At 44.8% G+C, this 26,034-nt stretch overlaps 1 protein-coding gene and 1 long non-coding RNA gene across 2 annotated transcripts in view; both read left to right on the forward strand.

Annotated features, from left to right (window-relative positions):
• Positions 1 to 26,034, forward strand: part of LOC143832367 (uncharacterized) — a 97,896-nt gene that overhangs the window by 8,364 nt on the left and 63,498 nt on the right. The gene's annotated exons all lie outside the window — the stretch shown is intronic.
• Positions 216 to 24,187, forward strand: LOC143832365 (uncharacterized). Its single transcript, XM_077326668.1, has 2 exons — positions 216 to 17,241; positions 23,686 to 24,187. The coding sequence occupies exon 1, from the start codon at positions 15,214 to 15,216 to the stop codon at positions 16,636 to 16,638; it is 1,425 nt and encodes a 474-aa protein (XP_077182783.1). The 5' UTR covers positions 216 to 15,213; the 3' UTR covers positions 16,639 to 17,241; positions 23,686 to 24,187.

Below are 26,034 nucleotides of genomic sequence, written 5' to 3' on the forward strand. Positions count from 1 at the left end.
CATTATATTTACGTGAAGCTAAGGAGTTCATCATAATGCTTCAGGATGTTTCCACAGCCCAGTTGTCTTGGGGGAGATGGGAATGCTGTGAAAAGTGGCAGCTGGATGGAGTCACTGAACCAGTCGGTGTGAGCTTAAATGGACTCCGGGGAATGGTAGCGGATAGGAAGGCCTGGAGGATCATTGTCCATAGGATCACGATGGGTTGGACACGACTTCACACCTAACAACAACAACAAACTTTTTATGATGTTGTCAACTTTACAGTAGTGTACTGAATCTCTAAAATACAGACAGTTATCATTTACAAATTGCTTTACAAATAGCTGAGGAGAGAAGTGAAGTGAAGGACAAGGGAGAAAGAGAAATATACACCCACTGAATGACCTGGAGCCAGACATCCTGGAATGTGAAGTCAAATGGGCCTTAGAAAGCCCGAGCAACAATAAAGCTAGTGGAGGTGACAGCATTCCAGTTGAACTATTCAAAATCTTAAAAGATGATGCAGTAAAAGTGCTACTCTCAATATGCCAGCAAATTTGGAAAACTCAACAGTGGCCACAGGATGGGAAAAGGTCAGTTTACATTCCATTCCCAAAGAAGGGCAATGCCAAAGAATGTTCAAACTACCGCACCATTGCACTCATTTCTCATGCTGGGAAAGCTACGCTCAAAATCCTACAAGCTAGGCTCCAGCAATATGTGGACCGAGAACTTCCAGAAGTACAGGCAGGATTTTGAAGAGACAGAAGAACTAGATACCAAATTGCCACCATACGCTGGATCATGGAAAAAGCTAGGGAGTTACAGAAGAACATTTACGTCTGCTTCATTGACTATGCTAAAGCGTTTGATTGTGTGGAGCACAACAAATTGTGGCAAGTTCTTAAAGAGATGGGAATACCAGAGCATCTTATCTGTCTCTTGAAAAAACTATATGCAGGTCAAGAAGCAACAGTGAGAACCGGGCATGGAATCACTGATGGGTTCAAAATTGAGAAAGGAGTTCGGCAAAGCTGTATACTGTCGTCTTGCCTATTTAACTTGCATGCAGAGCACATCATGAGAAAGGCAGGGTTAGATGAGTCACAAATTGGGATCAAGATTGCAGGGAGAAATATCAACAACCTCAGATATGCAGATGATACTACTGTAATGGCAGAAAGCGAAGAGGAACTAAAGAGACTCTTGATGCAGGTGAAGGAGGAGAGTGCAAAACTTGTGTGTAGGTGTGGTATGTGTGGGCCCAGCTTTTGTGCTGGGTCACATACTTTCAACATAGGCAATTGTTTTGAAATGGGTAGTGATGGCATAAGTAAGGATGGAGTAATAGTATTCCATTATGTAGCCGTATTAAATTTGCATTGCAAGGTAGTTGTTGTTGTTGTTTCTCATGATGTCCTCTACATACAAGTTAAATAACCCCTCACAACCACCTGTCTGGAGGGACCCGCAGGTCCTGCCCCGGGGAAAGGGGTTCAGAGGTCGGGCGACGAAGGGACGGACCCAGAGCCACAGGAGGGGCCTGACAGAGTTCCAATAATAAAATTAAAAACATCCTTAGCCATGGTTACTCTTAATATTTGTGAAGCTGGCCGGGGGTGGAGCATGTCCAGGGTTGGAATATGGCCAGCATCCTACAGCATCCTACCCTCCCTTGCCAGCCGCATGTCCCTTGACTCACACACTTCGAACACAGGACGACACATGACAGTGCCACTGACCATCACTCTGCGCCACACTTAGAGGTTAAACAGAGGGAGAAGGGCTGTAAAACAGCGTCGACACTCCACCAGTGGGATGTCCTGGAGGGGCTGCAGGTGCTGTGATGTGCGCCTTTGGCTACTAGCAGGCCTGTGAATGCCAGGCCAACCAGTCCGTCGCTCTCCTACCCTCATGCTGCCAGGAGAGCTCCCTGGTGTTGGCTGCTCCTCGGAGTCATGCTTCTGCAGCCACCGTTGTCATCGTATGCCTGAATCCCTTGCGCACCTTGCTTGGTAATTGCGGGGTTTGCTGGGGGTGAGGCAGCTGTTTTGACCTGTGCTGCCCGCCATAGCCGCTAATATCTCCCAGGGACATAGGGACCACCCCACCTCCCCTTGCCTACCGGGTTTCTGAGGGGCTCTTGGCACGGAGACAGCCACTTCGCCCTCCTCACTGCCATCTGTTCAGCTACTGCACATGGCGGGCTGCGGGAATGCGGGGAAAAAAAACAAGGGGAAAAAAAGACTCACGCACAAAATAAAAGAGAAAAAGGAGGGAGGGATGGCCAAAGCCTCCCCCCGCTCCCAAAGCCTCCATGGCACTCCATGGAGCTATCATGTTGCGAGGATGGAGGGGAAATGGCCGTCACCTCTCCCGCTCCCAACACCCCATCGCTGCCTCCGTGCCACCACTCCGGCCTCCCCTCAAACACCCTATTTTTTCATCTTAACTTCTACATTTTTACAATAAAAACCTGGCTAACCTTTCAAAAATTATTTTAGAACCAGTTTAACATGTAAACACATGTTATTTTGATGGAAATCCCAGATCATTTTCAGATACTGAGGAAATTGGGGTAGTGGAAAAACTAATTGGCTACAAAATGACATTGAGCTGAGACCAAAGTTTAAGAAATTTTACCAAGAGTTTTGGGTACAGAAGGAAAATTCTGATCACTCTCCTGTGCTATGGACAATGGTTAAGAAGTTCCTTGCTGCAGTTCCAACATCACCCCTGGTGGAATGTGGTTTTAGGTTCTTTTCTGCCCATTGGATCTCTGATAAAGTTAATGCAGCTTTTCAGGAACTAGAGCTGTAAAAAATATCTTCAGTTAACCAAACATGCACTGCTGCATTTAACAATCATTTAAACTGGCAGTTTTAATGCAGCAGTGCAGAACTATATAAATATTCACTACAAGCAGGCTCTCCCAAGACTCACACAATTCTTCAGAGAATTAAAGATGATGTCTGTAATTTCTTTTTAAAGGACTGGAATGTTCTTTGTTAGGGAAGGAGGTGATAGACAAATTGTACTTAAAAATGCACTTTGTCATAAATTCAGTTCCTTGCTACAAAGTGAGATGCAACACTTTGCTTCTTCCTAGGCCAAATACCTGTATCAATTCTACCACTTATTGGATCAATTTGCCCTGTTGGGGGTAGGAATGGGCATGAACCATCTCATGAGGTAAAACTTGGGCTGAGCTTGGGCCAGTTTGGGGTTTAGGAAGTGATGGTTAGAGAAGAGGTGCTCCCCAGACATTTACCTAACATTGTCCTGTTGGGTTCAGTTCTTGAGAGTTGTTTGGTCTCTCTCCATGGGCTCAGCTGCCTAGGGCTCCTTCATGCTGCCCCTTTAAATGGGCTGCAGGAGGGAACCTGAGACAGCTGGGCTACCGAAAGCAGGGGCTGAAATGTTCCTTCCTCTCCATGAAGCAACAGGCAGCATATCCAAAGGTTTAAATGGCTGGCAGCAATTTAAACATAATTGCTGAATGGTGGGGTCATTTTGTATAATGTAATTATACTGCCTATATAGAAAAGCCCGCTTGAGTAGAGATGGGCACAGAACAAAAAAGGCAGCCCATGGATATTTTCCCAAATTGAACTGGACCAAGACCAAATCAGTCCAGCAAGTTCTGGATGTGGCTGTACTTAGGGAGGGAGGGGGTCTCCTAGGAAGGAACTTTCTTTCCCCATTTTTCCTGGCCACAGTTAGGAGGAGGATAGCCTGCTGTTCCCGGTTGGCTCAGTGGGAATTACTCAGGAAGAGGCTTTCCTTCTTTCTTTTTCCAGGCCATGGCAAGCCGTGGCTAGGATGGGGGTGGGAAACACCTAGGAAGAAACACCTCCCTTTCTCCTGGCTATGGCAAACTGCGGCCAGTAGAAAGGGGGTGAGATCACCTGGGAAGGGGATTAGTTTAGACCACTGTTTTGCTCCCTCCCCCTTCAAAGTGTTGGGGAGCCTTTTCCCCCACTTCAAGGAGTGGGAGTAAAACCATTAAATATGGTGGTGACATGCCACCCAGGGGGACATTTCTGCTGGCACAGCTGCCTCAGGCTCCCCCCCCCCCTCAGCCCAGCGGCTGAGTCCGCTGAACCCAAACAGTTCTGAAGAGCCAATGAGGTCAAAGTTTGGTAAATGTTGAAGGAGTGCATCTTTCCTGAGCACTGAGCTGTCTCAAGTTTGGCCCAGTTTTTGGCTCATGAGCCAGTTCATGCCCATTCCTACTCTTCTGGAATAATTCAGTGTTGTATAGCTTGCAGAAAGCCACAAGAGCAAGAGAGAAAGAGATGAAAATGCCAATATCAACTCACCCTAAGGATAAAACAACCCCTAAATGGGCTGCAAACGGGCAGCCACTACAGTTAGACTGCAAGTGGAACTGTTTCTGTGGTTCATCTTTGTCAGCAGCATGCTGCAGCAGTTTAGGAAGTAAAAGTAATGGCCATGGTTCCCCCCACGGTTAGGCATTTTATGTGTTAATTTTAATAGGAAAGAAAGGGACTTTGAGCTGGATTGTGCCCAATACGCTTTCAGGGTTTGTTTGCTTTTTTTAATGAATGTAAACATGCAAGAAACATCTTGTGTATAGTAAGAAAAGGGAAGGGAAATTCTAACAAAAACTTTGTTTCTTGTAATTTTTAACCCGCCACTCCCAGCAAATGCTGGCTCGTGGTGGCTTACAACAGTTTTAAAAATACAGATTAGAATATAAAACAATATCACTATCTGTTCCACATAATATATTTCTGGTAAGGCCTTGGAGGAGGAGCGTCTCTCATGGCTTAACGTTCACTCAAGGCGGCTGTCCCACCCCTTAGTGCCTCCTCCTCCATCCGGATTGCCTGTCTGTCCAGCAGCCAACCAGTCACTTTCCCCCACCCATGACCACCCCCTCCGTCTACTTCCCTCCAAGGTTCAGAGGCTGCAGATCTCTGCTACATGAGAACTGCCCCTGCCTGTGAGTTCCCTGCCCAGGGTTCTCCAGCCTGCAGCCTTTCCAGGTCCTGGGGGGAGGGAGTGGACATCCGCAGAGTTCTTCCACCCCCCAACCCCAACCTAGCGCCCGTTGTATTCCTGAATGCAGTGGGCTTGGCCCCTAGTCAACTATAAGAATAATAATTAAAACTGTTATCAATAATAATTAAAATAGCAGGAATTATAATCAAGAGCTATTGAGCACTATAATCTGCAACCATATGGTAATAGGGGAGTTATAATATAGACTCAGGTTTCCTGTTTTGGGGTTTTGAGGAGCAGCCCGATATGACCTGAGTCACTCTTTGGGAGCAATCTTATCCATTTGGTGCCTCTTAATAATTATGAAACAGCCTTGGGGGACAGACTGTCTGGCCTCTCCAGGGCCAATCAGGGCACAACCAGCTGCACCCTGATTGGCCCTGCCCCTACAGCTCCCACCCTCCTTCACCAAGCCCTCACCCCTTGCCTCACAGACATGCCTGGCTGCTACAGTCAGCCAGTCGGTCACTCCTCCGCTCCACGTGTAGGTCCCCAGGTAAGAGGCCCGGCCGGGGGGGGTGGAAGCGCTTCCCAAAGGCCTACAAAGGCCTCACATAGTCCCCGGGTGTGCTTTCTAGGGCTTTGGGAAGCCATCCGGCTGAGGGGGGGTAAGGGAGCACTTCCCAAAGGCCTGCAAAGGCCTTGCTGCCGCCCCGGGTGTGACGCTTCCAAAGTACGTTCTTAGGAGCGGGCTTTGCCACTAGTATATCTATAAATCTTAAATTTCTTGCATGGCTATCTATGCTAAAATTATTTTCCAAATTCTTTATTGATAGTGCTGTTCTAAGTGGATTGAGGAGTGTTAATTTGCTTGGGATGGTATTGTTATTTACAACAAAAATCAAATATACTTAAAACCTAACGTTTCAAAGAGTTGTAAAGGACACTACAGAAGATTTCTTCATTTCTCCAGCCATTCTTGAATTCAGATGTTATCCCTTTAAAAACGAGGAGTATTGTATGCTTAAATTATTATTATTAGCAGCAGCATCGTCATCTTAATACACACAGTTTCTAATGGGGGAGGGGGCATCGATGCCCTGAGCTTTTTGAGCATAACTGTCTGCTTATTTGGCACTAAATCTTCTTCTGTTCCTATTCTGCTTATGTTTGCTCTTTTGTGCTTTGCTTATTCTTGCAGCAGCCCTCTTCTTACATGGCTGAAAAGGAATAGAATTTTTGACAGTGTTATATTAGCATTTCAGGGATTACAATGCACCCTACCTATTATTGTGTCTGTGTTTACACTTGGACAGCTGTTGTTTACACTTGGGCAGCAGTTCGTAGTATACAAAAATATGTCTTTTTCAGTGTGCACAATTTATGCCAACCTCCATGGAAAGGAGGGGAGAGAACTCTTCCTTGTCATATTAAACTATTTAACCCCTACTGTCTTTGGTTTCTCCATATTCCATGCCATTAAGGATATGCACAGACATTATATTTGGATTTGAATTCACACTGTTCAAAGTCTTTAATACAGCACATATTTGAATTAGTTAGTCCAGTGTGATCTTCATGGTTTCTAGCATAATAGTGTGATTTCAAGCCAATGATTATGAACATCTGGCCCTAGCAACAGTAGACCTCTTGGGCTGAGGGAGCATGAGGCATACTATCTGGTACATGCTGTCACTATGTTGTGGGAACACAAAATTGTGCATATTTTCAAACTTCAATATACACAAATCTTTACTCATAACAAGCCTGAATTTTTCATTGAACATATAGGAATGGGAAAAATGTGTGCCACATATAACATACAATATAGCAACTGTACATTTTGGATGAATCTTGGATGAGGGATTAGAGGGGATACTTATTACATTTGCAGATGATACTAAACTGGGAGGGGTAGCAAACACAATTGAAGACAGCATCAGAATACAGGATGATCTTGATAGGCTCAAGAAGTGGGTTAAACTGAGTAAAATGAAGTTCAATAAGGACAAATGTCAAGTTCTGCATTTAGGTAAAGGTAAAGGTATCCCCTGTGCAAGCACCGGGTCATGTCTGACTCTTGGGGTGACACCCTCTAGCGTTTTCATGGCAGACTCAGACTGGGTGGTTTGCCAGTGCCTTCCCCAGTCAGGTAGGAAAAACCAAATACACAAATATAAGATGGGGGAGACTTGTCTTGGCAGTAGCATGTGCGAAAAGGATATAGGAGTCTTAGTAGACCATACATTGAACATGAGTCAGCGGTGTGACTCAGTGGCTAAAAAGGCAAATGGGATTTTGGGCTGTATCAAACGGAGCATCATGTCCAGATCACGGGAGGTGATGGTACCACTTTACTCTGCTCTGGTTCAGCCTCACTTGGAGTACTGTGTTCAGTTTTGGGCACCCCAATTGAAGATGGATGTTAACAAAGGGCAACAAAGATGGTGAGGGGTTTGGAGACCAAGACATATGAAGAAAGGTTGGGGGAGCTTGGTCTGTTTAGAACCATCTTCAAGTATTTAAAAGGGTGCCATATGGAGGATGGAGCAGAATTGTTCTCTCTTGCCCCAGAGGGACAGACCAGAACGAATGGGATGAAATTAATTCCAAAAAAATTATATCTAAACATTCGGAAGACATTCCTGACAGAGCGGTTTCTCAGTGGAACTGGCTTCCTCAGGAGGTGGTGGATTCTCTATCTTTGGAAATTTTTAAACAGAGGCTAGATAGCCATCTGACGGAGAGACTGATTCTGTGAAGGCAAAGGGGTGGCAGGTTACAGTAGATGAGTGATAGGGTTGTGAGTGTCCTGCATAGTGCAGGGGGTTGGAGTAAATGACCCATGAGGTCCCTTCCAACTCTATTATTCTATGATTCTATGACTCTGTAACATGGTGTCCTGGTATGCAAGGTACAAGTACTCAAAACATAATGACTGAAAAGGCTCAAATTAATAAGGTGCGTGGGAAGGGCATAGAAATGTAATATTGTGTCATGTTCTCCATATTCTTGTAAATTCTGACCTTTGGTGTTGTGCTGTTTCAGGTGTGTTGTGTTGGTCTCGAACCAGTGAACAGTCCTGCAGGAGTTTACAGGGCAATTCTATAGATATTGGCATATGTCTTCACGAGCAAGAGCAGGCTTTCTCAGCCAGGGTTTCATGTTTCTTGATTGCCCCTGGCTGGGTAGAAGTTAATTCTTTAATATATTTTTAAAATTTGTTAAACATTTATCGTGTGATATGACCATATATAGTCATGTTGACCCACCCACCCCCTCCCAAAATGGAACATGATGGGACTAGAGTGGGTGGGAAAGGGGAAGGGTCATATTTGGCATGATAATGCCACTCCTGGGGTTTCTCTAAGCCTGAAGAATGTTTTAGGGGCTTCTCAATGGTAAAGAACAAGGCTAGGCAAGAGTGTCTTCCATGTTTTATGGCATACTAGGGACAAAGCCCATTGTATCCAAGAGTACAATGGGCGTTAGAGCTTGGCAGTGGGAAGAGGAAGGGAAGGAATTGTCCAGTCTGTAAGGGCATGGGGTTGAATGTATGTGTTGTGTGGGAAGTTGTGGTGGCGTGGTGGCAAATGAGGGCATGGGTGTAGAGATATGGGTGTCAATAACCTGTGGTGTGGAATGTTCGTTGAGTGTGGGAGAGGACTGACCTTTGGGAATTGTGGCATAGTGGTTATAGATGAGCTTTCCAGAGCCATGTCTTGAGATATGTGAAGGGAAAATCAGACTGGAGACTCTTCTTAGGGGAAGATTACATGGCAACCAATTCCCCCCCAGTTCTGTGTAATTTCCCTTCTTGTGTTAATTAGGCCACAAACACCAAAATGCCCATCTGTCCTAATACACATGGGGTAGTCACAGTACACAGGTGTCCACCCTGTTCCTTCTTCTCCATTTTTTCACTGTTGATAAAATGTTATGTGCCCATATGCTTCTTTCATGGTTGCTCCTTAGAAGAACGGATTTTTGTATCCTGTTGTTTACTACCCAAAGGAATCTCAAAGCAGTTTACAAGCACCTTTTCCATTTGTCTCCCCACAATAGTCAACCTGTGAGGTATGTGGGGCTGTAAGAGGTTTGAGAGAACTGGGAATGGGCCGCAGTCACCCAGCAGGCCTCAGGTGTCTCAAAACATTTTCCAATCGTCTTCCCTTTTTCTATCCATAGCAGACTCCCCATGAGGGAGGTGGGGTAGCGAGCCTCACAGGGAAGCTGGCAACCCTAAGAGGAAGACTCTCTGTGCACAGCAGTCTTGACCTTAGTAAGGTTTTTTATTTGCTAGGCCAAGGTTGGAAAAAGTCAAGTCAGCTCCCATGTGTCTCCAGTCATGTACTTGTTCACTATTTACAGTTTCAGGCTGTAAATATTTATTTAGATCTTCCTGCACTTTCCAGACTCACAGGACTGAAGCTGGTCTGCCTGTCTACGTTCCAGAATACAAACAGTTGCTGGTAAGGGCTGGCCACAGCCCATAGCACCATAGCACCACTCCCAACTGCAGGCAAAAATGGCTCCTTTGAAGGCTGGATGACCTCCAAACCTCCAGGAATATTTCCAACCCAGGGGTAGCCAACCTCCAGGTGGGACCTGGAAAGCTCCTGGAATTACAGCTCACCTGCAGAGTATAAAGATCAGCTCCCCAGGCAGAAAGGAATACTTTGGACAGAGTTGTGGTAGAGAAGAAACATTTAAGGCTTCCCACACAGGTTGTTGTTGAATTGAAAGACTTGAGGCCTACTGCACAGGGTTGTTATGCAGATGAACAGGAGACAAAAGAACTAGTTTTGTCTGCAGAATAACGCTGTGCAGTGATCTCAAATCTGCAGAGTTGCAAAGAAGAAAGACACATGGCTTAGCTGTGTCTAACCCCCAGCCAGAGCAGTATTTTAAGTGAGAAGGGGCTTTTCTGTGGCCTCCCTGTCAGCCAGCTGTTTGGCAGAAGGGGAAAGTCCCCCTCCCTCAAAAGGAATGCCCTCGGGCTCCCCTGCGTTGCTCTTAGAAACGCCTCCCTCCGCTCAGTCAGGGCCTGCCAGAGGCTCCTTCGCAGCAGGCATGAAGGGAGGGGGAGCACTCTGCAGCCTCCTGCCAGCTTTGTCAGGGTTCTGAGGCTATTCACAGTTGGACATGACAGTTAGGGCAGCCTTGGGGCGAAAAGGGCTGGCACAGCCTGTCCAAGCCTCTGTTCTCATCCCCCTTGGCAGCCCTACTGACCTCCTCTCCTTGTGGTGGTCAGGAGCAGACTGGCAGCCATATCTCCATATTGCCCCTGGCTGGGCTGACTGGATGGAATTTTGGTCTGTCCTGGTGAGGGGCCAATCGGAAGGCACTTTATGCCTTCCGATTGCCCCCCCCCCCCGCTTGTCAGTCCAGGGCCAAGGGGCCAATTGTTGACCCCCTCCATCTCGGACTGAGCCCACCCCAACACCCCTTACTGTTTTATTAAGAGGGACAGATTGCCAACTAGTGCGAATGAAACTGTTTTGAGTCTGACTAAAATAACTGCTTCTAACCAAGAGAATCTTGAAGTTCTGTGGCTGGCATTCTGATGTTTGAATTCATATTAGAATGCCAGGCACAGATCTGTGATCTTCAAGATCTGTGAAATAGCAGCTGAGGAATTACGTTGCTTTGTTCAGCAAAGCACCATCTCTGGGTTATCCTAACCCCCATGAGAGCATGTTCCGCAACTGATCCATGCATGAATTTTCTTTGTAGCTGCTACAGCTCTTTGGAACAGCCTCCTGGAAGAAATTAGGAAGAAGCATCATAAGGGCTTCAGGTTCAGCAGAGACTTTTGCAGTCTCTTGATGGTTTTTGTAGTCTGTTGGTTCTAAATGGCTGAGGGTCTCCTTATTTATAAGGGTGGTACTGTCAATTTGAATAGCTTGATAACTTAAACTTTTTGTAATTTATCTTGCATTTAATTTGTTGCCTGAGACCCAGTTGCCTGGGAGAAAAGCAAACTTATAAATGTTTTAAATAGGATTTCCAGTTCTAGGTTGGGAAATGTTTGGAGATTTTAGGAGCCTGAGCAGGGTAGGGTTTGGAGATGGGAGGGACTTCAATGGGGTATAATCCCATAGAGTCCACTTTCCAAAGCGGCCATATTGTCCAGGTGAACTGATTTCCTGGAGATCAGTTGTAATTCCAGGAGGCCCCCGGCCACCACCTGGGGGTTGGCAACCCTACTTTTAAAGTAATAGAGTTAGGACTGGGGTATGGGTGAGGGAGGAATTTTCCACATGTTCCATTTTCTCAAACTCATACACATACACAAGCTTGACACTTGACAAAAAGTTCTCTCTGTATGAAGTCAAGAAAATGGCAAGGGTAAAAACAAATTGTTCACTTGTCTTACTCCCTTAGGTTGCAATCCTGCAGCAGACTCCTATTTAGTGATCAAAACCAAACTGGAGTTTTGGTAACAGATTTTCCAGCATCCTTGTCTAGTGGGCTGGACAGATTCATGGAGGAGAAACCCATCAGTGATTACTAGTCATGGTGAATGGATGGAGCCTCCATTTGGAAAAGCAGTGCTGGGGGGGCAGCAGCTGGGAAGGACCTTGGCCTCTATTTCCTGTCGGTTTGGCCCTTGAGGGCAACTGGTTAGCCGGTGTGTGCTGTGTTGCTAATCTATAATGGTAATGGACCATGGTTTGATCCAGCAGGTTCTTCTGTTCTTAAGCATTTTTATCCTGGCCTTCCTTCAAGGAAACTGGCAAGGATAGGTTTCCATTTTGATCCTCAAAACTGCCATGTGTGGTTTGTTAGGCTGAGAGAAAGTCACTTGTCCAAGGTCACCCAGCGAGTCAGATCTGAACCTTGGTCTCCTGGCCCCAGTCTACTGCTGTTTGCTATACTTCACTGGTCTCATATAGTTTAAGTGAAATTAGGATAAATACAATTATTTGTCACATACAATACATAATTTCCTCCCACCCCCGCTGTTTCTCAAAATGAAGTTGGCATAGTCCTTCAAAAGTGGTTATAAGTGTACAATTACACAGAACTATTATTAAAATAGAATTATTAAAATATTATTTAACATTTAAAACATCTGTTAAATACAATTATTTAACATAAATAATTAAATTTATGTAAATACAATGTTAAATACAATGTTTCAGCTTGTTGCATATCAGCCAGTCAATCAATTGCTTTATCCATATCCAAAATCATATCAGCTTTATCCATATCCATATCCAAAATCATATCAGCTCATCCCTACCATGCTGTTACGAAATACACAATGTTTTGCTTTCTCCAAACGCCCCAATGAAAATTGTGCATTGACCATTTTACGTTTCAGTGTTTGACAATGGAGGTTACTGCATTATCACTGCATCATAGAGCCCTGTGTTGAATTCCAGAAGCTGTTTCAGTCTTAATCACATGTAGAAATTTGCAACATTGTACTTCATAGATGTTTTACAATGAAAGGATGTTTTACTGATATGCTGGGACTTAAAATAAATTGATTCTGGGCCATTTTCTGCCCTAACTCCTGGAGAGTTTCAAAAGGTTTATTCCCCTGAAATACTTTGTTCTTGAACAACTCAACAAGTACCACTTTTAGGCAATAGGTACAGAATGTCACTTTGGCACACTGACTGCCATTAAATGTGGGAAAAGGAGAGCAGCCAGCCATCAGAGTTCTTCCATGAGAGTACACTACACAGCTGTTGTCTTCACTGTGCTGGTAACTGTTGGAGGCACCCTGCAGGAACAAAATTGCCGTTTGGGAAATCCTCAGGCCCTGGTTTGCATATGGCATTTCTACTCTTGGCTTGTTTCAATGGCAGGCTGCTATTGCCCTTTTTTTATTCTTTTGGGTTAGAGATCAGATAGCACCACTGAAACATTCAACTCCTTCCTAAAAATTAACATAACCTTTTATAGACTTGAGCAGTTTGATAAAACCACCTCACTATAATTAGCTGAACTGCATTTCTGCACAAAAAGATTCCTTTTGTGTTCCCTTCAGCAGTCATCTTTGAACCACCTGGTTTCCCCTTATTAAGCATTACACTAAGGGCTGTTAATTCACTTCTACTGAATTCATTTGTAGTTCACAGTGTGTTTCAATCTACAGTGAAATAAACTCTACTTAAACTTGTTTCTTAGTATGCAGAATTCTCTAACATGATGCAGTTCCATCTCTCCTGTGCCTGTGAATATTCATAATCAGTACATTCCATTATCCAGGCTAACTTTGTGTGAATATCTTAGATAGAAGTTATATTCAGCCATTGTGGAGTAGCAGACTAGATCTGGAGAGGCCAGAATAAAATCCCTATTCAGCCATGCATCCATGGGGTGACTTTGGCTCAGTCAATGTTTGTCTAATTTACCTCAAGGGTTGCGGTAAGAATAATATGGTGGAGGTAAGAAACATGTAGAAGAAGAGCTAGTTTTTTTTGTACCTCACCATTTTACTACCTGAAGGAATCTCAAAGCAGCTTACAATCACCTTCCTTTTCTCTCACCACAACAGACACCCTGTGAGGTAGGGGGGGCTGAGAGAGCCCTGAGAGAATTATAACTGGCCAAAGTGTCAGGGCTATTCCCAGTAATCCATAAATTGAATCCATACATTTTTGAACATGTAATTTGGATTCAAAAGAGGCTCTTCTGGATGTTGGAACTAAAGTTTACTAAATACACAGAAAGCTACTCAGATTCCTATGTAAAATGGCAAAGGTCTATAAAGAATTCATGTCTGCAACTGAATGTAACTATGAAACCTAGTAAGGATTTCAACTTCTTTCTGGCTGATAATGAACTGTGTCTTATGAACTCTGATCTTTGTGGCAACAGTAGAAGAGAACATCTCTGTAGCAAATGAGATAGGGAGTTAATTACTAATAATCAGTATAAATATACTTCATATATTCTGTTGACCCTATGCCAAATGGGATATCTAGTAAAATATCAAAAGGTCATTAGGCACTACAACCAATAAAAATGAACTATTTGTACTAGTGAGCAGGTATTCTCTTACATTTTTATTTCTTTACATTGTTGTCAACAATTTATTTCTCTGCTTTCTGCTGTTTAGTATGTGATGCTGGTCCTTATATTTATGCTCATACGGCATTATAGGTATGACTCATGCCATTTATAATGTGTGCATATTGTACAACACTGATGTGCTAACAAATGTGTACATTTGATGGACAGAATTCAGTGGGAGGACCAGAAGAGGATGCAAAAATCAAGGATTCTACTGGCAGAACAGAGAAGTGAAATCCATCAGAGCTTTGAGGATCCAAACAGCAAGGATGAGAAATCTGAAACCATCCCTTGCCATTTATAGCTCATATGTCCTGGCCTCCTCACCGCTTTCAAGGTTGTCATATTTTAACCGTGCACCTCAAAGGGTTTCCATTCTCTTCTAGGAGTCTGCAGTTCCAGGAGTCTTGTAATTCATAGGTCTCCCCTCAAAGTCAGCTCAGCTCATTTGGTGCAGTACCCCATTACTCAGTTATTAGTGGGGATTCGATGTTACTCCCGTTCTGCCATCACTCAGCTTGACTGCCCATCAGTTGTCATCAGGTGCGAAGTTGCGTCCGACCCATCGTGACAATGATCCTCCAGGTCTTCCTGTCCTCTACCACAGTGGTCCCCAACCTTTTTATCACCGGGGACCGGTCAACGCTTGACAATTTTACTGAGGCCCAGGGGGGGGGTAGTCTTTTACCGACGGATGCCACTGACTGAGCCCCTGACTTCCCACCGCCCGCTGGAAGGGCGCTGAGAGCAGCAGCTGCACAGTACCACGTCAAGGAGGAGCCCCAGCCATGGCGGCCACCCTCTATTTGCCAGGAATTGAGAAGGCCGGATGCCATGATCTTAATTGCGTGACGGAAAGCTGGGTGCGTGAAGGCGAGACCGTCGCCTTGAAAGATCTGGCACTGCCTGGGTTCAACCCGTCCTGCATCAACCCTGGCTCCATGGGAGGGGAGGGGGGGTGGCAATTCTGGTCAGAGAGACCTTCTCCTTCAGGGCTCTCCCTGCGCCAACGATTCCGGGGATTGTGTCGGTCTTGGGTGGGAATCGGTTGAGAACGTGGCGATCTGGTTGGTGTATCGATCACCCACTGCCCCGCCCGATTCCCTGCTAGGCCTGCTGGAGGCGGTGGCTGCCTGGACGTTGCAGTGCCCAAAACTTTTAGTTTTGGGGGACTTCAACGTTCATGCGGATGCGCCGTCTTCAGGACTTGGCCTGGATCTAGTGTCAGCCATGGAGACACTAGGGTTCTCGCAGATTGTTGCTGGTCCCACCCATCAGGCTGGTCACACCCTCGATTTGATCTTTGGTGCAGGTGTAGCGGTAGATCTGGTGGCGAATAACATCGTTCCATGGTCAGACCACCATGCCCTGAAGGCTCGACTGAGGATACCACCCCCTCTCCGTTTGGGTGACGGACGTATTCTAGTCTGCCCGCGGAGACTCATGGAATCTGAGAGATTCCTGAATGCCCTGCGGGACCCGATGCCCTCCGGCACCTCGTTGACGGCCTTGGTGGACGACTGGCAGTCCCGCCTTACGGCCGCCATTGACAAGATTGCTCCTAGGCGCCCTCTCCGCCTTCGCCTCAAACAGGCTCCATGGTATTCCCAGGAGCTTCGGGAGAGGAAGAAGGAAGTGAGACGGCTTGAGCGAGTGTGGAGGAAGACTCGTGACGAAGCTACAAAGACATCTCATCGCACGCTTATGAAGGCGTATGAGAATGCGGTGAAAGCGGCGAAACGAGACTTCTACGCCGCAGAAATCGCATCCGCAAGCTCTCGCCCAGCACAATTATTTAAGGTAATTAGATCACTTGCCGCCCTGGAAGAAGGGCGACAAACGATAAGGGAATTGGAATTGAGCTGTGTGGCATTATCGAGCTATTTTGCGGACAAAGTCCTGTCGCTCCGCCGTGACCTACCTGCCACGATTGATACAGTTAGTGAACTGGAAGCTCCGTGGCCGTCAAGGGGGTTAGTGTTTGATGGCTTCAGGCGGCTCTCTGTAACCGAAGTGGACAAGTTACTGGGTTCAGTGAGGGCGACCACTTGCCCCTTGGATCCCTGTCCGTCCTGGTTGCTCAAATCGGGCGACCAGCGGATAGGAGGCCCCTTGAGGGAGATTGTCAATGTCTCCTTAACATCTGGAGAGTTTCCCAAGGGGCTCAAGGAAGCAGTGGTACGCCCCTTACTGAAAAAGCCATCATTGGACCCGCGGAACCCCGCCAGTTACCGCCCAGTTTCGCATTTTGCGTTTCTGGGTAAGGTGATAGAGCGGGCCGCAGCGGACCAACTCCTAGGTTTCTTTGATGAAACTTCGGCCCTCGACCCATATCAGTCTGGCTTCCGCCCTGGCCACGGGGTGGAGACTGTGCTGGTCGCCCTCATGGATGATATCCGGCGCCAGCTGGATCGGGGCGGCTCCGCCATTCGCATGCTTCTAGACCTGTCGGCCGCATTTGATGTGGTCGACCACGAGTTATTGGTACACTGCCTCGCCGGAGCTGGAATAAGGGGGACTGCGCTTCAATGGCTGGTGTCCTTCCTCCAGAACCGGACGCAGAGGGTTGCGATGGGGGAGAGTATGTCGAGCCCTTGTGAGCTCCCTTGTGGGGTTCCGCAGGGGGCGATACTCTCTCCCACACTTTTTTTTTAACATCTATATGTGCCCTCTAGCCCAGCTGGTCTGGGGCTATGGGCTGGGTTGCCACCAATATGCGGATGACACCCAGCTCTACTTCCTAATGGCCGGCTGGGCTCCACCCCGGATACATTTGCCAGCTGTTTGGAAGCGGTAGCTGGATGGCTCAGGCAGAGTCGCCTGAAACTCAACCCCTCCAAGACGGAGGTCCTGTGGCTGGGCAGAAGAGGGCAGGACCAGGAAGCGCGCCTCCCATGCCTGAACGGGGTGCAATTAACACCTGCACCAGTTGCCAGGAATTTGGGAGTGACATTTGATGCCTCCCTCTCTATGGAGCCTCAGGTCACCAATGTAGCTTGGACGGCATTTTTCCATCTTCGCCAAGCCCGGCTACTAGCGCCCTACCTGTCCTCGGAACACCTGGCCACAGTGATCCATGCAACGGTCACTTCCAGATTAGACTTCTGTAACTCGCTCTACGCGGGCCTTCCCTTGTCTTTGACTTGGAAGTTACAGCTGGTCCAAAATGCGGCTGCCAGGGTCCTCACTAGAACACCTTTGAGGGCCCACATTCAGCCGGTGCTTCGTCATCTGCACTGTTTCCGAATCAGATTCAAGGTATTGGTATTGACGAAGGCTCCGGAAAGATGGCGCTGTAGCAGACCATATCTTATGGTCTCTCAGACCTAACTGAGGGGCAGGGGCAGCAACTCCTGTCAGACTTGAGCGAGGTGCGCAAACCTTGCTCGTGGTCGCCCCGGGAGCCGGGAACGGCACCCAGAGGGTCCTACAGATCCGTGGAGAATAATTTCTCCGGATCTCCGCAGTTTGTGTCAGAGGCCCAGACAGCAGCCAGACAGCAGCCAGACGATAGCCAAAACTGAAAGTAAATCTCTAAGCTTGAGACGACCAGCTGTATGAAATTCTGCATCTCTCCTGCTGACTCTCTCCACCTCTCGACTGACAAAAGGAACGGAACGGAATCATCAGCATAAAGACTGTGAGTTTCTCTGTCTGCTCTATTGCTTCAAAGCTAGGCATTAGCCTAACACCCCCTCCCTCCCCCCTCATCTAATCAATTTGCATGGAAATGCTCTTCACAGACGGGAGGGAAATTAGCGAAATTCACTGGGCAGAACAGAGAGAAGGAAAAGCTTAAATCCTTACCGACAGAGAAAGCGGCAGGAATTGTTTACAATTCACGGAGATCGCTTGGTTGATAACTACCAGGCTTCCCAACTCTCGCGAGACGCCTGTTTGGGATTTGCGGTGGATGTACGCAGTGGAGTTAACGAAGATTGCAACGGAGGAAGGACCCATTTTAGACGTCTAACTTGCGCCTGCCTGAGTGGATTATAATTTGCCGATTTTGCTTTTTTCTTTTTTTTTCCTCTCTTCTGGTGGCTTTTTATTTTTTATTTTTTTTTTGGGGGGGGGACATTTTCTATATACACTTCCATTGATATTTTTATAGCCCTGGCCCCCCCTCACCTTTCGTAACACTTTTTGGCTTTTGTTTTGAGACAAAGTTCCTGTTTATTTGTGGTTATTATTTCTACAACGGCTCTTCTTTTTTTTTAAAAAAAAATTTCAACACCCCTTTACAAGTTATTTTTGGAGCTATAGCTGATTCTGGAAGGACATATCTTTCTATCCCCCCTTATCCCCCCCCTCTTTCCTCCAATGCTTTTTTGTTGTTTTGTTCTTTTATCTGCAGGATCTAAAGAGAGAGCCAGCCCCACCAACCAGGTTGGAAGAAATCAACGATCTAGGCCCATTATATTGACATAAAAAATTAGTATTGCACAGATAATAGATTAACAGAGAGTGTGAATGTTCAGGTTGTCATTCTGTTAGAGTATTGGCTCAATGACTATTGTAAGGTGATAAAGCAAGCACCTAAAGTTGAAGAAGTAATAGCAACATATATTAACTCTGTATTTAAAACTCTAATTACTGTACTGGCATTGTGAAAGCGGTCATAAAGTCAAACTATAGTGTTGGTTTTGAGCAAAACAAAACAAAAAAAATTTTTTTTGATGACAGACAGATTAAGACCTCGCCCAAAGCAAATCAGATCCCCTAAATCAGAAGTCACTATAACCAATTTTTGGAAGAGGAAAAAGGAGATGGCTGAAGCAAGAAAGGAGGCAGAAGCAGAAAAAAAAAAGAAACAGATTGGGGGAACAGAAGCAGAAGAGAAGGAAAGTGATATTGAAAACCTAACCAATGCACAGATGTACCGCCTATTATGTAAGGCTAACTCAGAAATACTAGAAGCAGTTAAAAAGGTTGATAAGGAGGTGCAAGACATTAAGAAAGAACTTTCAGACAGAATTGATGGTCTGGAGAAAGTAGTAGGCAAAAATATAAACCAGCTGGCAACACACCAAACGAGAATCCAACGTGTGGAAGACAATCAGCAGGAGCGGGAAAAAGTAGCAGATGACAAGTTTGAAGTCCTGGAAGTAGAATCTAAAGCCAGGAACGTGAAATTTAAAGGCGTATCGGAAGAATTTGGGAAAACAGACCTGAGGAAGGAAATTACCGAAAGCCTTGAAGAGTACCTGGAGGAGGAAGAAATCCGGATTGACAAAGTATATAGAGTATACTCGAAGGCTGCCGTACGCAAGAAACAACCAAGAGATATTCTTGTAAGTTTTGATAGCAAAGTAGTAAGAAATAACTTGTTCCAAAAGCATCGGGAGACGCCATTGAAATTGGCAGGCCAAGAAATACAAATCTTTCAAGATCTGCCAGCAGACACACTACGGAAAAGAGCACAATTTCATTTTTTGAGACAGATCCTAATTGCCAAAGAGATAAGATACTTCTGGAGAATCCCATTCGCCCTGGAAGTGATATTACCATCGGGAAGAAAAACTATCCGAACACTCCAACAGGCTCAAGAGCTTGCTGACAACTTATCTCAAGGCACTTCAGGGGCAGGATCACCTAGGACCTCCCCAACAAGAGCGGAAACTACGCGTCGATTAGTTCAACTCTGTGACGTTAGATCATCCTACCTAACACAAGCAACGGGAACACAAGCCACCCCTTCTCAAGCAGAACAAGGAGCAACCGCCCCAACACGGAAAAATGGAGAAGCTAAAGGTGCTATCCGTAAACGCTAATGGCTTGAATTCACCGGCCAAACGCACCAAATTTTTCAATCAACTGAAAAAATTGAGAGCAGATATCTACTGTATACAGGAAACACATGTGAGAAAAAAAAATCTAAATATATTGTCAACAAGAAAACTAGGAAGAGAATTTGCAGCCTCTGCCACAGTGAAAAAAAGAGGGGTGATTATTTACATTGCGAACCCCAACATTAAGGTTGAGCAGAAAATCCAAGATAATGACGGCCGATTTTTGACACTTGAAATACAACTACCAGATGGTCAGAAATATACATTGACAAACATATATGCTCCCAACAATGCGAAGGACAAGTTTTTTGAAGAATTCTTTCAGAAGCACACAGAAACTATTACTGAACAGTGGATCATAATCGGAGACTTTAATGCAGTAATGAACCCATCGCTGGACAAATCACATAACCGACAGGGAGCACATTTTCCGAAATCGGCCAAACGCAATATCCATCTCAATTCATTAATAGATCTCTGGAGAGAACTCCACCCCAAAAGCAAACAGTATACCTTCTATTCTTCTCGACACTCCTCATACTCCAGAATAGACCAATGCTGGTGCTCAAAATCGTTATTACCAAAAGTGACAAATATGGAAATTCTCCCCAACACCTTTGCAGATCACAACCCAATATGGGCAGAATTTTCCTTCTGCAGAGCTGGTATGCGAAGATGGAGAATGAATGAATACATCCTAGAAGACAAAGAGAATTTGAATCTGTGCGAAGCTGACTTAAAAGAATTTTTCAAACTTAACTGCACAAAAGAGATTCCATTATCTACGGTCTGGGATACGAGTAAAGCGTACATAAGAGGAAGATTGATAAGCCTGAACACCGCCAAAAGGAAAAAGAAAGAAAAAGAGCTGAACGAAATTGTCTGGTCAATCAGACAATTAGAAATCCAGCACCAAGCCCATCTGTCTAAGAAGACAGCCAAACAAATAACGCTCTTAAGACTAAAAAGAGATGCATTGGAAACCGAAGATATGAGGAAAAAACTGGATTGGATAAAACAAAAGAATTTTGAACATGCTGACAAACCTGGAAGATGGCTGGCATATAAACTAAAAAGAAATCATAACAAAAGTGTTATATCCAGCCTTAAATATGGAGACAACCACTTTCGTACAGATCAGGAAATACAACAATGTCTCTCAACCTTTTTCCAAAATCTATACCAAACAGACGAAGAAACTGTACCTGACAGCATGGAATATCTTGGAGGTACCCCATCCTTAACCTTCACAGATGAGCAACGAAAGATATTAAATCAGAGATTCTCAGCTCAGGAACTGGCCGAAGCGGTAACAGCTATGAAATTAAATAAGGCCCCAGGCCCAGATGGCCTCTCCGCAACTTATTATAAGAAATTAAATCATATATTACTACCAGTCCTGACACAGATGGTGAATGAGGTAGTGGACAATTCTGGAAAATCACTCCCCAAATCGTGGCAGCAAGCGTCGATAACACTCATACATAAAGAAGGTATGGACTCACTATCGCCAAATGCTTATAGACCAATATCACTACTTAATGTGGACTACAAAATTTTTGCAAAGGCTTTAGCAGAAAGACTGAAGAAATGCCTTAATGAAATCATCCATCCAGATCAAACAGGATTCATGCCCAAAAGGTACATGAAAAACAACGTCAGATTTGTCCTTAATGCAATGGAGGTGGTCCGCACTAAAGGAATTCAAGCAGCTTTTGTGTTTTTGGACGCTGAAAAAGCTTTTGACAAGGTGCAATGGAAGTTCCTACTGGCCACGCTTACCCAACTAAAATGTGGGGACAATTTTTGGAACCTAATCAAGCATGTATACTCAAAGCAAGAGGCAAGAATCTTGGTTAATGGAATGTTAACTAAAGACCCTATTCAAATTGGGAAGGGAACTAGACAAGGATGTCCGCTATCCCCCCTACTATTTAACCTGGTATTGGAGTCACTAGCTCGTAAAATTCGAGCAAACGCAAAGCTCTCGGGACTTATGATTGCGGGAGAAGAATTTAAACTTAAAAGCTATGCTGATGATGTTGTTTGTGTATTAACTAATCCAAGCACCACTTTAGAATTGTTGTTTGAAGAGATAAACACTTTTGGGAAACACTCTGGATATAAGATAAATCTCTCTAAAACCAAGATTATGCTATTTGGCATATCAGATTTGAACATAGAGATAGTCAAAAGGGCACTAAGGTGTGAGATCAACCCTAAAAAGGTCAAATATCTAGGAGTCCAAATTGGAAATCGCTCTGATACCTTGTTTGCTAACAACTACGGGGAGCTCTGGTCACAAATCCAACAGGACATTAAGAAGTGGAACAGCTTGAACCTTTCGTGGTCAGCAAGAATGGCCACAGTAAAAATGTCAATATTACCAAAATTTAACTTCCTCTTTCAAACTCTGCCAATAGATATTAATGACTCTGTGGTAAATAAATGGCAGTCTGAAATAAATAAGTTCATTTGGAACTACAAGAGGCCAAGAATTGCCTTTAGAATTCTACAAGATGACAAGAAGAGAGGGGGACAGGGCGTCCCAAATCTAAAATTATACCTACATGCGGCAACAATGACAGCAGTGGCAGACTGGATAATTGATCCAATGACAAGAGATTTGGTGTTGGAAAAGGCAGATAGTAAGCAAAGCTTCCATGAAATGCTCTGGCCCTCTTTGAAAACAAAAGGAAAGGAAAAACCTAAGGTCAGCTTTTGGACAAGATCCCTACTAAAGATCTGGAATAAATACAAAACAAGACTCTGCTCCTCATCATATTTACTGAAATCACCAATAGAGGCGTATTTTTCTAGACAACAGCAAAGAAGAATAACATGCCCAATGTACAAAGACTTGTTAACGAGAACAGGTGAGCTCAAGAGTCTGCAAGAATTAAACAAAGAAGGATATGAGCTACAATGGATGGAGTATAACCAACTGAAAGCCAGACTAAAAACAGACTTTGAGATTCGAGTGGACAAAAATTCACCTCTTAGTGATTTTGAAAACATGTTATTGCTCAAAAAACCACACCTACAGGGCCAGATCTATAAACTTCTTTTGAAATACGAGACTGAGTCAGAACAAGTAAAGAACTGTATGATTAAATGGATGCAAAACCTGGGCTCCATAATTGGTATGGAGGAATGGGAGCGAGTTTGGATCAAAATTCCTAAACAAACCAACAGCCAAATTTTAAGGGAAAATTGGTATAAGATGTTTTATAGATGGTATATTACTCCAAAGGTCATTGCAAAAATCTCAGATAGGTTTGATAATAAATGTTGGAAATGTCATAAAGCAGTAGGTTCTTTTTATCACATGTGGTGGAATTGTGAAAAAGCAAAAAAGTATTGGGCTAAAATACATATGGTGTTACAGGAAATATTTAAAATGCGATACCCAATGAAGCCTGAATCTATGCTGCTAAGCTTCCACCCAAGTGCTTTACCTACTTCTTCTAGAATCTTCTTCTTCCATGCAACTACGGCGGCACGGTTGGTGTGGGCGAAGCACTGGAAGGCGACTGAGACTCCAACTATTTCTACATGGCTTGATAAATTAGCGGACTTAGCAAAAATGGCAAGACTCACCAACATGGTTAAGAAGAGATCTCCGGAAGAATATGATGAACAGTGGAGTGATTATTTGGACTTCCTTAAGAAAGACAGCAGTAACTGTTAGAGTAGGACCAATATGTAATGGGAATTAACTATATATCTCTTAAGATAATATCAGACTATATCAAGTATGATATACGTGTATTGATGACACCTATCAGCTGGTCACTTTTTTTTTTTTTTTTTTTGTCTTTTGCTTTTCTGTTTTTGTTCTTTGCTTTTCTGTAAATGCTTTTTATAAGAACAAATAATAATAAAAACTGAATTAAAAAAAAAAAAAAAGGTATTGGTATTGACCTTTAAGGCTATACGCGGCCTGGGTCCCGTCTACCTGCGGGACCGCTTGGTTGCTTATGCCCCCCGCAGTGCACTTCGCTCTGCGGGTATGAATTTACTGGTTGTCCCGGGCCCACGGGATGTTCGCCTGGCCTCGGCCCAAGCCAGGGCCTTTTCAGTCCTGGCCCCAACCTGGTGGAACGAGCTCCCAGAAGAGCTAAGGGCCCTGCAGGATCTACCAGCTTTCCGCAGGGCCTGTAAGACGGAGCTCTTCCGCCAGGCATATGGTTGAGGCCAGGGCAGCTCTCCCACTAATCCATCAGAGGATCCCCTCCAATATTGAGATCTCTAACACCGAGATCATGGTTAGATGTATTGTATTGGTGCCACCCTCTTCTGAACATTATTCTCTCCACCAGGCTGAACTAAGATCAGAATTGTGACCACTGCCGCTATATGTTATGTGATATGTTATATGTAACTTTTAATTGGGGTTTTTATGGGGATTTTATTGTGTTTTAACTATTTATGTTGTTAACCGCCCTGAGACCTATTGGGAGAAGGGCGGTCTAAAAATTAAATAATAATAATAATAATAATAATAATAATTTTCTTGATCTTGAGTTTCAAGCCAACTTTTGCACTCTCCTCCTTCACCCGCATCAAAAGGCTCTTTAGTTCCTCTTCGCTTTCTGCCATTACTGTAGTATCTGCATATCTGAGGTTGAAATTTCGCCCTTCAATCTTGATCCCAATTTGTGACTCATCTAACCCCGCCTTTCTCATGATGTGATCTGCAAGCAAGTTAAATAGGCAAGACGACAGTATACAGCCTTGCCGAACTCCTTTCTCAATTTTGAACCAATCAGTGATTCCATGCCCGGTTCTCACTGTTGCTTCTTGACCTGCATATAGTTTTTTCAAGAGACAGATAAGATGCTCTGGTATTCCCATCTCTTTAAGAACTTGCCACAATTTGTTGTGCTCCACACAATCAAAGGCTTTAGCATAGTCAATGAAGCAGAAGTAGATGTTCTTCTGGAACTCCCTAGCTTTCTCCGTGATCCAGCATATGTTGGCAATTTGATCTTTAGTTCCTCTGCCTCTTCAAAATCTGCCTGTACTTCTGGAAGTTCTTGGTCCACATATTGCTGGAGCCTAGCTTGTAAGATTTTGAGCATAGCTGTGCTAGCATGAGAAATGAGTGCAATGGTGAAGTAGTTTGAACATTCTTTGGCATTGCCCATCTCTGGGATTGGAATGTAAACTGACCTTTTCCAATCCTGTGGCCATTGTTGAGTTTTCCAAATTTGCTGGTATTTTGAGTGTAGCACTTTTACTGCATCGTCTTTTAAGATTTTGAATAGTTCAACTGGAATGTTGTCACCTCCACTAGCATTATTGTTGCTCAGACTTTCGAAGGCCCATTTGACTTCACATTCTAGGATGTCTGGCTCCAGGTCATTCAGTTGGGTGTATTTTTCTCTTTCTCCCTTGCCTTTCACTTCCCTTCTCTCCTCAACTATTTGTAAAGCTTCCTCAGACAGCCAGTTTGGTTTCTTGCATTTCTTTTTCTTTGGGATAGTTTTAGTAGCTACCTCTTTTACAGTGTTGTGAATCTCCATCCATAGTTCTTCAGGCACTCTGTCTATCAGATCTGTCTCCATCTTTGGCTGCAGAGCACAGTCAATCTTATTTCTGTGTTGACCGTCTGGTGTTGTCCATGTGTAGAGTCGTCTCTTGGGTTGTTGGAAAAGAGTGTTTGCTATGACCATTGTATTCTCTTGACAAATTTCTATCAGGCTGTGCCCTGCTTCATTTTGAACTTCAAGGCCAAAGTTGCCTGTTTTCCCAGTAATCTTTTGGCTTCCTACTTTAGCATTCCAACCCCCCATGATGATAAGCACATCATTTTTTGGTGTTGCTTCTAGAAGGTGTTGTAGGGCAGTGGTCCCCAACTCCCGGTCCGGGGACCGGTCCCAGTCCGTGGATCAGTTGGTACTGGGCAGCGGCTCTTCCTCGTCCTCCTCCCTGGATGCTGCCTCGGGGGGCTCTCCTGCCGGCTCTGCTGCCGGCTCACATTTGGTGCTCTCCAGCAGCCACAATAGCTGGGGCTCCCCCTCAGTGTGGCACTGCACAGCTGCTGCTGGCAGCGCCCCCAGCAGGCGCTGGGAGGTCAGGGGGGCCAGTGGGAAAGCAAGCGGAGCAGGGGCTCAGGCAGCAGCGGTGGTGTTCCTCGGCAAAAGACTACCCCTCCCCCAGGCCTCAGTAAAATTGTCAAGTGTTGACCGGTCCCCAGTGATTAAAAGTTGGGGACCACTGTTGTAGGGCTTCATAGAACTGGTCAACTTCATCC

The sequence above is a fragment of the Paroedura picta genome, chromosome 3 (genome assembly GCF_049243985.1).
Source record: "Paroedura picta isolate Pp20150507F chromosome 3, Ppicta_v3.0, whole genome shotgun sequence".
Lineage (NCBI taxonomy): Eukaryota > Metazoa > Chordata > Lepidosauria > Squamata > Gekkonidae > Paroedura > Paroedura picta.